Below are 12,535 nucleotides of genomic sequence, written 5' to 3'. Positions count from 1 at the left end.
ACAGCATTATGAATGAAATGTGCTCTATTTGGAAGCAGCCGGCCCCCTCCCCTTTCGATGGGTTGTGTGTGTGACTTTAAATCATCAAACTGCTGCAGAGGAGGGGTGACACAGTGAACTCTCTGGGCGGCACGGAGGCGGGGAGGCAACAGGTGTACGGGACTGTGTTAATGAGGGAGATGTCTTTTTGTGTGCCCACAGGAGCTAGTGATGGCCAAATGAAGCTTTCTGAAGCACTGAAGCTTGTATTGAAAAACGGTTCATTACTCGAAGCTTTTCAACAGTCCTCTCTGGTGACATCTTGTGGCCAAAAATATGACAAGCAGCTTGAATCCACAAAATAAAACCAACCCCTTCATAATGATTGCCCACTCTACAGAGTGGAATTCTGTCTGATATTGGGCTGCTGTTGTGTTGCTTTGAACGTGTATTCTTTGGTGTTAAAAAAAAAGTGGTTTATTTGTTTAATAAATAATTTTGACCAGTAAACTCTCCTTGTTTAAACATGCACCATGGTGTGGTCTTTCTTTGCTTGTGACTTCTTGACTTCTTGATGTTGGTAAATACAATAATTGAAAAAATACCACGTTACATATAACATACTGCTGTGAGGTCCTGCCTCCATGTACTTATGCAATTAATCGTTAGACGGGTATATTTATAAATAATATTATATTAGGGAAATTTTCGTATACATATTTTTGACCTGGGGGTAGAATTGATTGTAAATGGAAAGGGAAAAATGCTTATGAACTTGCAAATTAAAAACATGATGCATTTAAAGTAGCCCTTTTTCATTTTTATTTAAGAAGAGAATTTGTTCTAGTGTGCGATGGCCGAACCTGTTCCTTTTCGTGGGGATAATTTCTCCTGCCTTAAGGAAAATCCCTTCACATGGCACAGAAGAGGCTGGAGTGCAGAGAAACTGGTAGAGATGCAGTTATACAGTCTACCTGGGCCCAAAAACTATCAGCTAAAGAGAATAAATAAATTAAATTGCTGCACATTTGGTAGACTAACATTTTAAGTTTATTTAAAAAATAAAATATGTATTTTTATAACATTACATGTAAAGAGTCAAATGGAAGTCTTTCTAAAGTTATTTAATGATATTTATATTATGAAAAGCAAATTTTTGACATTTTAAGTTTTTCCCGTTTTCAGATATAATAAACACGCACAAAACAAAAGCAAACAGCCAGAACACACAGCTGGAAAACCCACCCGATTGACCAAAATCAACTCAAAATTCTCCCACACAACCGAACCTCCTCTATTCCTCGCTGGCGCCAAATCTCTCAGTGGAATGATCAGTGGTTCGCTATCTGTCACCATCAAAACACCACAAATCCCGCGAATGATTCACCTGCTTATAAACCATTGAATCAGATACCGAAGCAGTTAGGTTCTAAATGAAGCTTCGGACGTCACTGATCACGTGACTCTGGCCAAGCGAATCAAGCTTCGACACAGTGCTTCTGAAGCAGTGTGTTGATTTTTTTGACACACGCACCGGAGCTTCAGCTTCAAGCGAGCCATCAGTAGATGGAGCAGATGATGCTGGTATAGAGAGAGAGTGGCTGCGTCCGAGGCGGGTGCCGAAAAAACCGCAGATTATTTCCAAAATAAAAAGACACTAAGCATAACCCATGTGTGTGTGGGTCCTGTGTCACATACCCCTAGTACTAAAGTGGATATTTATTATCTTACTCCTCTTATATTTATTGTTTGTTTACTTGCACTGCTGTAACTGGAGCCTCGTCGTTGACTTCAGCAGCGAGCAGGCGCACCGAGGGCTCTCGTGCTCACTTTTCGCGTACAGAATTTCGAAAAAACATCGGTGCAAATTATAAGTCTGTATCATGATGTCTGGTGTTTTCGTGTTTATTTTGTTTTTATTTTGCGAGTTGGTTATTAGGTGCTGCTCCAGCCACCAGTGAAACCCCCGCCGCCCCGCCCCCTCCTCCCTGTGCTGCAAGCAGGGCGGAGGGCGCCCTTACTCCCAGCAAATGGGCGATAGAAAACCGATCGGTGCCTATGCCATTCCCACTATGCGCTGGCCGTGATGTCGCCCCCTACCACGATGCCGCCCCGGGCAACCGCCCGTGTCGCCCGTATCTAAGATCGCTACTGCAGACATGTATGCATTCTCTTCTTACATACATATATTATTTGTGAGATTAAATGCATGTAAATGAGAGCAAAATGTAGGAATGCATAAATGAAAATGCATGTATGTTAGAGTGAAAATTTGTAAATATGTACATTAAAATACATGTATAAGAGAGCACAATATTGCAATGTGTGTGTTAAATATGTGTAAACATGAGAATAAAAATATCTAAATATAAAAATTAAAATAAAACTATATGAGAGTGAAAATATGAATTTTGGCTTGTTATTATCCATAAAATCATCACATTCTCTGTAAGATTAAGGTCAACTATATATATATATATATATATATATATATATATATATATATATATATATATATATATTGAAGTTAACGCTGAAAGTACAAACATCACTAATGTCACACAACTTTGCCGACATATGGCCAACAGTAATGTTTTAATGTTTTTCGTTATTAAACATTTGCACATAAATAAGTGACATCATATTCAGTACTTACTTTTGACAGTTCACTCTTCGGCTGCTCCCTTCTGCGCTATGTATTGAGGGATATATGGGCCACGAAGCGTGCACCGGACCACGCTTGATATTTGGGGAAATCGACGGCGCCTTTGGAGTAGGCATTTGAAGTACACTTCGAATTGGGACAGCCGTCGTCGCGTGGCGGTGACGTAATCTCACTCAAAAAGCGTGCAGTCTCTTAATTGGGACACAGCCAATGTGTGTCTGCTGTTGACATTTTCAGCGCCGAGAACCATAACCTCAGTGTTATCTGAATTTAGAAGCAGAAAATTAGAGATCATCCAGGTCTTTATGTCTTTAAGACATTCCTGCAGTTCAACTAATGGATGTGTATTATCTGGCTTAATAAATAAATGAAGCCAGTCTTTATTTTGAAAAAATGCTGGTCAACATAGTTAGCCTTTGACTCAGGACTAAAGTGTTTACCGTAAAACTGGTGTATTATATTGAAATCTGTGATTATTTATTATGAATTATACTGAGACACTGCAAAAGGTCATCCATCTCTTTATATGTTGCTTTCGAATGTAACGTTCTACTGAAATGAGGTTTGCATATGCGAAAAGTGCCGACTACATTTGAAAGAACTATATTGCGTTAATATTAATTGTAAGGCATTGTACCAAATGTTTGGTTACATAACCTGTGGCTTTAATAAAGTTAATGACACAAATCAGTCAATCATTATTTTTTTGTGAATATTTTATTACCACAAACGTTCATACACATAACATTACAACATTACATAACATTACATGGTCCATGGCCGGTGTCGGAGGAGCAGATGGAATGCCCACGCCTACGGGTGTGGCTGTCGTCTCCACACCTGCATCCCATTCCAGGCGATCATCATGAGGATTATTTAATCCCGCTCAGCCAGCTGCTCCACGCCAGTCCGTCAGTCACCATTCAGCGGTTATCACTTGACGTGTTTGAGCCTACACCTGCCTGTCCTCCTGCCCGCCTGGAGTTTGGATAATCTCCTCCTCTGTCTCCCTGGAGCTCTCCCGCGGACCCTCACCCCTCCCTCCAGTTCCCACGGCCCTGCCCTGATCCCTCCCACGGTCCTGATCACGGCGTTCCCGAGTTGTTTGTCTCCCGGTCCCTTTGTTTTCCTTTGACCATTCCGGGACACCCTTAGTTCAGAAATAAAGTTGCGTGCATCTCTGCGTATTGTGTTTGCTTCTGGGTCCAGCTTGCGTGCTTGAACTACGGTTCTTGACAGAAACAAAATAATTAAAACTTTCTTTTTTCTTGAAATACATTTTGAATAGAACCTATAAATAGTTTTTGATTGACATTAATCATCAAAAATACAGGTGAAAAATGAACAGGTCAGTTTAAAAGGCAGTAATTACACAGCAGATGAAGACTGATACTGAAAAATAATATCAACATTATTCCCACAAAATAAGGAAAATCCACCCTTAATGAAAATGATCTCACTTAGTCTTGTCTATTACACACTGGCCTTATGGAAAATGAGCAAATGTAATTCAGCGAGTCTTGGCGTGAACCTTGAAGGGTTCAGGCACACGTGTAGCTCCGTAAACTCCCTCTGTACTCAGCTCCACTCCATCAGGAACAGAGAAAGTGAACTTCTGCAGCAGGCTGACAAAAAACAGGAACAGCTCCATCTTGGCGAGGCTTTCACCAAGACACACACGCTTCCCTGAAGAATTCACACACACACATACACGTGCAGGTTTACAACCTGTGGATGACTGTTTTTTTTCTTGTTCAGGTTGTGCTAAAACAAAACACTCATTGTGGGTTTTACCTGCAGAGAAAGGTAGGAATGCTTCTCTCTTCACAAACTTCCCATCAGCATCCAGGAAGTGTCCTGGGTTGAAGGTGTCTGGAGTCTCCCATTCAGTCTTGTCAAACAGCACAGAGGTGAGTACAGGCAACACACTGGTACCCTAGAAAAATAGACAAGATAACAACAAGATGCACTTTAACAACAACACCTGACAGAAGAAACATGTAAAGCTTAAAATGTATATTACATGTACCTTGGGTATGTGGTAACCATCCAGGGTTGTATCCTTGGCAGCAATTCTGAGTCCATTGAGAGGAACAATATTTCCCATCCTCTGAATCTCGTGGATGACGGCATCAGTGTAGGGCAGATTTGGTCTGTCAGCCATGGAAGGCTGGCGAGTTTGTCCAATCACGTTATCTATCTCTGCCTGGACTTTCTCTGTGAAAGAGAATTAAAAGATTTTATCTTTAACTGTGGGATAAATGTTTACTTTCCCAAACTGAGGTATGTTTTGCCTTCACGCATAATGTGACCCAAACTTGGCCCAAGCTTTCTATGGAGCTATTGAGTCCCATAAGATGATTATTTTGTATTTTGTTATTTAGTACTTGTTATTTGATTGAATACCTTTGGTTGTTTACATGAATGACTTAATCATAAAGTCATATAATGGACTCTATTGATTCTGGTGAACAAATTTCTCTCACATCATTATCAGGGTTGAATTTGAATTTGTCCAGCTCCATATGAAGCCCAGCATGTCACCCAACCTGGATATCAGGATGCCTGATCAGGAAAACCAGAGCCCACAACAAAGTGGTGGCTGTTGTTTTTGTTCCAGCCAGGAAAAGATCAGCAGAGCACAAAACCAGGTTGATCTCAGTGAAGCCCAGGTTAGCTTGTTTAAGCTGTTCAGACAAATGGAAAAAGTCACATTAGGCACAACACAAATAGCTATTTGGTAGAGTGCAGTTTGTGCAATGAAGTATCCACATACATTCTCCATTTTGATGAGGAAAGTGTCGATGTAGTCTCGGGGATTGTTGTGATCCAGGTCCTTCTTGTGGCTTTTCACCTCCTGAGTGATGAACTCTCTGACTTTGTTAAAATCCCTGAAGATTTTGTTATGAGGACCTGGCAAACGCTTCATCACTCCGGGGAATGATTCATAGAGCTTGTCGGAATAAAAGATTTGATGAGAGAAAGGAAGAAGAAAGAAAGAAGTTAATTATTTTGACATACCTGAGCCCATATGGAGCCCTGCAGGTGAAGAATGTCAGACAGATTTTTCAGGATGAGCTGGAAGTTGTGGTCACTGTAGTCAAATCTTTTCCCCATCACCAGCTGGCACGCTATATTAGACACGGCATTGTTGAAGATGCCTGCTGGCCTAAAAAGTTTACCTGAAGACAAAAAGACGATTGTTAAGAACACATTATTCTTTGCTTTAGCCATGTTTGTGCAGGATTGTGAGCTTATGTTCCACTTGATGTAAAGCACCTTTCTCCTGCTCTATCTCCTCCTGCAGGTATCGGATCTCCTCACAGATACACTGCTCCATGCGGTTCTTCCCCAGGCCGAAGTCTCGCAATGTAGACAAAGCGAAGCGTCTCTGTGCCTTCCATTTTCCACCGTTGCTCATGAACAGACCATCTGAATACACACAAGCAGATTGAGAACTTAACAACCTATGAAGAATAATTTCAACACTGAATGAACGAATAGAGACTTCCAAACCTGAGTTTCCTGAGTAAAACCTGTCAGATATTGGGCTGTACGGTCGATCCACAAAGTTGTCAGCTTGTGTTACCAGAGCCTCTTTTACCGTCTTGTATCCAGAGACGATTACCATTTTATCCCTGCCGAAGCAGAAACTGAACACATTCCCGTAGATTTCAGCCAGCTACAAAAAACACAACAAACATGAAGGATATACCACAACATTTGTAATCTACAGAAAGAAATTAGAGTGAACTGCTGTAATTAGAGGCCAGAAATCTACACGGATAAACTAACTATCAATCAATATTTCATCTGTCCATCTGTTCTCTTCCACTATTCTTCCACTTATTGCAGGAGCAGGAGGCTATTGATGGTTAAGTACAACATGGACAGGCTCCAAGCTTGTGACAGACTGACAGATGTGTAACAATTTACATCCACACCTGCGGGACCAATTAGCCAAACCCCATTGTAAGGCAACTAACTTATACACTCAAATTTAAACTTTACAATACTGAATTTAAGTGGATTGAAATTTACATAATTAAACTTCTGGGATCCACAATTTTTCCAGATAATTGTTTGTTTGACCATATTTGAAGAAATTGCTATATTAGACATAGCATAATATAGATAGATATAGATATAAGACACAGACTTATATCTGCTTATTAGGACTAAGTATGAAACTATAGTACAACAGTTAGTTGCTCTGATAATCTATTAGAGTCGTTTCTGAAATATTCTCTCCTTCCTGTGTTTCATTAAAAATTAATTTGAAAAATCAAAATCAAAAATCTGTTGCAGTAAAACATGTAGAAGTAAAAAATCAAAATCTCAGTTTTGATCCTGACCCAGCACACAAGTATACATGCAAACAACAAAGCAGTACTTTAAATTGCACTCCTTACTTAGAACCCCCCTAATATTATACAAGCATGAACCAGTACCTTGTTGAAATAAATATGTGGGTGTTTCTTTCCCACAATCTGGAAATTCCCAATAAAAGGTAAAGCGAATGGTCCCGGTGGAAAATCTCTTGGATTCTTGTTTCTGAGGTGGTACATGATCAGAAGGAGCAAAAACACAGAGAGTAAAACTCCCTCGTTGCTCAGCAAAAAGTTGGAAAACCACATTGTTAAATTCAGCTGCAGCTGATTCTTTCCAATCTGGAGATGTGATTCTTTCTTACAGAAACCAGTGGTTTATAAACCTGATGCTTGATAAAAATGCTAAAGTTCAGGACACACAGTACAAATACTTGTCTGTTCAAAGGTGCTTGTGATATGGTGGCTACACAACAAGCTGGGCTACAAAACACAATCCACTTGCTCAGCTCTGCAGGATGAATTTGCTCAAGGCTTTTGAACTTACATCTACTCAAAGTGTAAATACTGTCCAGTGGTGACAAAAGTCATCTAGTAAATTCATCCTGCAGTTTCATATACTTCTGATGACCTTAGAGGAGTCATCATCAGTTTTACTGTCTTTTGCTATATAGCTAAGATATATTGTCATTATCAGCAGAAATATCAAATATATATATATATATAATATGTGGTCGCATGATTTTCATGCACAAAAATAAATGTATGTTATTGTTATAAAAATATGTTGTCACGTGGTTTTCATGGACAAACAATAAAAAAGGAGTGCCCTTTGTCCTGATCCTGCATAAAACCTTATCTGTGATCAGATTACAGTACAGGTCTCAATTTCTGACTTGCAGGAGCAGGAGGGAAACTTTTTTTAATCTGTTCTTCTCAGGTTAGTGATAAAGTGGTGGTAAAAGTGTTTCTTGCACCACCCAATGGCTGTTGAAAACAGTCACTGATACCACCTAGGTAAATGCCATCTATTGTTTTTCTCTGGATGTAAATTTTGGGGTTGAAGCAGCTGCTGCAACAATAACCTGATGGCTTAGAATGTTGTTTAGCTTGTATAGGTTTATGAGGTTGCTTATCTTGTTGTTTGTTTAATAACTCTGTATATTTGAAAAGCACGAGTTACTATTGTTGGGTCTGTGCTTCAGCAGGCCCGCTAGTTCAGAGACTTATCACCAATGTTTCCTCGAATTTTTCATGTGTCTGAGCGAGCACACAAACTCCCTGAGCGGTCTCTTGGACCACTGTGAGCAACAGCAGACGTGTGCACTGTGGTCACGTCAGCATCAAATCCATCCAAGTTACATGGTTTATTAAAATAATAAAATTACAGCATTTACATTTATGTTAGACTACTTTTAATTAACTGCTTTAGCCCACTTACAATGAAAATGTAAAAAAAAAAATCTTGTTCATGACCTGTGTAGGATGTTAACATTGTTGGAAGTAAAAATAACTTGAACTCATTTTGAAAACACAACTTCTTTTCTTTTAAATAAAGCTCTGACTTGTATTATGAGTCTGTGGTCTGGGAGAGAGTCCTGTAACTGTCTGTCTGCAAAATACAGTATATAATGACCAATGTTGGGCAATTAATGATATAGTTGCTTCTTCAAAAAAGTAACTGAGTTTTGCAAACAAAGTTTTTTGCAGCTGTTTACCTAAAAATGCAGCCAAGGTGTTGTTTTTAAATAAACATTTCAAACTATTTACAGAACAATCAGCACACAAATTATTTGTCTATTATTAGTTATTATTATTATTAGTTATTATTAGTTATTAGTTATTATTATTATTATTATTATTATTAGTTATTTATCTGCAGGCCTGACAACAGGAGATGTATCACTGCTGTAACACCTGTAACATTCAGCAGTCGCCTCATTGTTCTGACACACACAACAAAACTATCGACTACACTACACACTAACTACACAAGATTTGCTCTAAACGTCGCAAATCTCTCACATCTCAAACCACCGTCGTCACTCCTAAAACTTCCTCCAGTATCTCAACAACTACTCACCATACACAAGCACACTGAGGCCATAAAGAGGAGGAAGTAAAACATCCTCACTAAATAAGGACACCCAGAACCTTACATGCAACGTCTGCAGTTAAACACTATAACTAATTACCTCCCCCAGCATCCTAGATGTGTAGGGGAGGAACAGAAGAATATCTAAACATGCAGTTTAAGGCAAGGTTTACAAATTTAAGTACAACAATGACAACTATTATCAAAATCAACCTAACAACTATAGGACATTTTCATGTGCACACTAAGTGTTGGATTTAAAAAAGGCTCAGGGGCTATACTCACATGTGAACTGCAACCCCGGCCCAAACTCCAAAAGTCTAATTTCTTTTTTCTTCCTTTTTTTTTTTCCAGATAAAGAAAATTGTTTTTGAGTTTAATTATTTGTTTTTCTACATATTCAAGGTGGCAGGGAAGCAGACTACGCAGACATTTCAGGTTTCCAAGGTGAGCAATTTACTTAGAGTGAACTTCATTTAATATGTAACTTAACAAAACTTCCCCCCCAAATCAACTCAATTAACAAACTCAACAGCTCACCTCTCCTCTCTGCTGCATCTGGTAGAGACTGGCTTAAATAGGGCCATCAATTTCCCTCCACTTGCCCGGCCTGTACCACTCACTCAACCTGAGGGATCTAAAACTCTACACAGATGATCTAAAAACACAAAACCTCTACAAACTTCTAATATGCACATTTACACAACTAAATGGCATTAACGAAAGGAAAAACATTCAACAAATCCCTTTAAACCTTAACACCAACAAAAGGAATCATCTCTATGGAAAAAGAAACCCCTCCACTTGGTTTGACCTGCTGACGTCATATGTGACATCTTCGGAATTTAAAATGAGGAAATGCTAGGCGGGCATTTCCCCACACCTGACCCTCATGAAGACTGAAAAGACAAACAAAGTAAGTATGAACTAGTGATGGCCAAATGAAGCTTTCTGAAGCACTGAAGCTTGTATTGAAAAATGGTTCATTACTCGAAGGTTTTCAACACAGCCCTCTCTGGTGACATCTGGTGGCCAAAAATATGAAGAGCAGCTTGAATCCACAAAATAAAACCAACCGCTTCATTATGATTGCCCACTCTACAGAGTGGAATTCTGTCTGATATTGGGCCGCCGTTGTGTTGCTTTGAACGTGTATTTTTTGGTGGTTAAAAAAATGTGGTTTATTTGTTTAATAAATAATCTTGACCAGTAAACTCTCCTTGTATAAACGTGCACCATGGTGTGGTCTTTCTTTGCTTGTGACTTCTTGATGTTGGTAAATACAATAATTGAAAAATACCACATTACATATAATATACACATGATAATGTACAACACATTATGGAGTATGCTTCTGCTGTGAGGTCCTGCCTCCATGCACTTATGCAATTAACCGCTAGATGGGTATATTTATAAATAATATTATATTAGGAATATTTTCCCAGAAATATTTTTGACCTGGGGGTAGAATTGATTGTGAAATGGAAAGGGAAAAATGCTTATGAACTTGCAAATTAAAAACATGATGCATTTAAAGTAGCCCTTTTTCATTTTTATTTAAGAAGAGAATTTGTTGTAGTGTGCGATGGCCGAACCTGTTCCTTTTCGTGGAGATAATTTCTCCTGCCTTAAGGAAAATCCCTTCACATGGCACAGAAGAGGCTGGAGTGCAGAGAAACTGGTAGAGATGCAGCTATACAGTCTACCCGGGCCCAAAAACTATCAGATAAAGAGAATAAATAAATTCAATTGCTGCACATTTGGCAGACTAACATTTTCAGATTAATTAAACAACAAAATATATATTTTTACAACATTACATGTAAAGAGTAAAGTGGAGGTTTTTCTAAATTTATTTAATGATATTTATATTATGGAAGCAGATTTTTGACATTTTACCTTTTTCCCCTTTTCAGATAAAATAAACACGCACAAAACAAAAGCAAATGGCCAGAACACAAAGCTGGAAAACCCACCCGATTGACAAAAATCAACTCAAAATTCTCCCACACAACAGAACCTCCTCTATTCCTCGCTGGCTCTTGCTTCATAGTGAGTGAAGCAATGTTGCTTGACAAATAGCAAATCATAGCAAATACATAGAAACAGAATAATGTGTACAATGTGCAAAAAAAGGTAAACACATATGGGACAAATGGAGACCATTGCAACTGCTCCTCCACTTTTTCACACACCTCATGTTTTTTTGTTGTTTTGGGGTTTTTTTGTAATGCTGAGAGCAACAGAAAAACACTGGGGTACTCAGTGGGATTTTCTGGTAATTTCAGGTAACATGTTTTAGAAAGCTGAATGTTGACAAAGTCACTGTAGGAGCCATATGAGTTGTTCCTTTTTGGACTAAGTGGGTTGGTTTAAATGGACTCACTGTATTGGTGCACGGGTGTGGGGCGTGTCTCATGGGTGTGGTAGATAATAAATGTGGTTGCACTCACCTGTTCACAGCACCTGATGTTGATGAGCAGAAAGGTAGGGTGAGCATGAGGCAGAACTTTCTGTTGACCGCAACTTGATCGCAGCTTGAGCGCAGTTTGAATTATTTTGATGTATTATATCTGTGCATTTGTTTAATAAGTTAATCCCAGGCACTGATTTGTATATGGGACAGTTGCATGTGGAATAAAAGGAGCAAAAGGTACAGAAGTGTATTTTATGTGTTCATTGTTGCGCGTCATCTGTGTCCTCATGTTTAGCCTGCCGTGGCCATAGGTTGGAGGAGCCGCAACAGTCACACTGTGATGTGCAGATTCTGAGGGAGATCTTTATGTCCTTAAGACATTTCTGCAGTTTAACTAATTGGTGTGTGTTATCTGGCTTCATGGATAAACGAGGCCAGTCTTTATTTTGAAAAATTCTGGTCAACATAATTAGCCTTTGACTAAGGACTAAAGTGTCTACCCTACACTCGTGTGTTATATTGAAATCTGTGATGAGATATTATGCGACACAATTATGTGATTACTTATTATTATTTATTATGAACTGAATGCGAGCAAAACCAAAGAGATGCTTTTGACCTTCTCCAGTAGGCAGAGGGATCTGGCTGCTTCAGTCACCACCACCATCCATGGGAAGCGGTAGTTGAGCAGTACAAATACTTGGGAACCATCTGAAATTCTCTGCCAACACAGAGGAGATTCTAGGAGGTGCCACCAACGGCTACACATCCTTAGGAAACTCAACTCCTTTGGAGTCAGCACACCCATCATGATGACTTTTTACTATGCCTTCCTAGAAAGCATCATGACCTTCTCCATTACCTGCTGGTTCCACTTCCTCAGCCTTCAGAACAGGAACAGACTGCATCAGTGTGCTCTAAAATCATTGGCCTGTCTGTCAGAACTCTTGCACAGGTTTTCAGCCAACAGGCCCTTAGACAGGCAGCCAAAATTATTAATGACCCCTCTCACATTCTTCACCCCGCATTTCAATGGCTGCCCTATGGGCGGC

General features: G+C 39.4%; 1 protein-coding gene across 1 annotated transcript; it reads right to left on the bottom strand.

The window, feature by feature from the left end:
- Nucleotides 1–3,372: 3,372 nt before the first annotated feature.
- Nucleotides 3,373–7,383, bottom strand: LOC146490882 (cytochrome P450 2J5-like). Its single transcript, XM_085152614.1, has 9 exons — nucleotides 7,096–7,383; nucleotides 6,161–6,326; nucleotides 5,924–6,076; nucleotides 5,666–5,826; nucleotides 5,421–5,597; nucleotides 5,194–5,331; nucleotides 4,674–4,859; nucleotides 4,439–4,580; nucleotides 3,373–4,330 (listed from the first exon to the last, which is right to left on the bottom strand). Exons 1-9 carry the CDS (start codon nucleotides 7,279–7,281, stop codon nucleotides 4,155–4,157), a joined length of 1,485 nt encoding a protein of 494 aa, XP_085008740.1. The 5' UTR covers nucleotides 7,282–7,383; the 3' UTR covers nucleotides 3,373–4,154.
- Nucleotides 7,384–12,535: the final 5,152 nt, after the last annotated feature.

This window comes from Neolamprologus multifasciatus, chromosome 23 (assembly GCF_963576455.1).
Source record: "Neolamprologus multifasciatus chromosome 23, fNeoMul1.2, whole genome shotgun sequence".
NCBI classification, from domain to species: Eukaryota; Metazoa; Chordata; class Actinopteri; order Cichliformes; family Cichlidae; genus Neolamprologus; species Neolamprologus multifasciatus.
The sequence above is the reverse complement of the archived record's forward strand: the minus strand, read 5'-3'. Positions and strand labels throughout refer to the sequence as shown.

Excerpts from the sequence above, each read along its gene's own strand:
- LOC146490882 (XM_085152614.1), bottom strand. The coding sequence starts at position 7,281 with ATGTGGTTTTCCAACTTTTTGCTGAGCAACGAGGGAGTTTTACTCTCT. Across the intron at positions 4,860-5,193 it reads TCAGGCATCCTGATATCCAG|AAAGTCCAGGCAGAGATAGA; the intron begins GTTGGGTGACAT and ends TCTTTCACAGAG. Across the intron at positions 4,581-4,673 it reads ATGGTTACCACATACCCAAG|GGTACCAGTGTGTTGCCTGT; the intron begins GTACATGTAATA and ends CTATTTTTCTAG.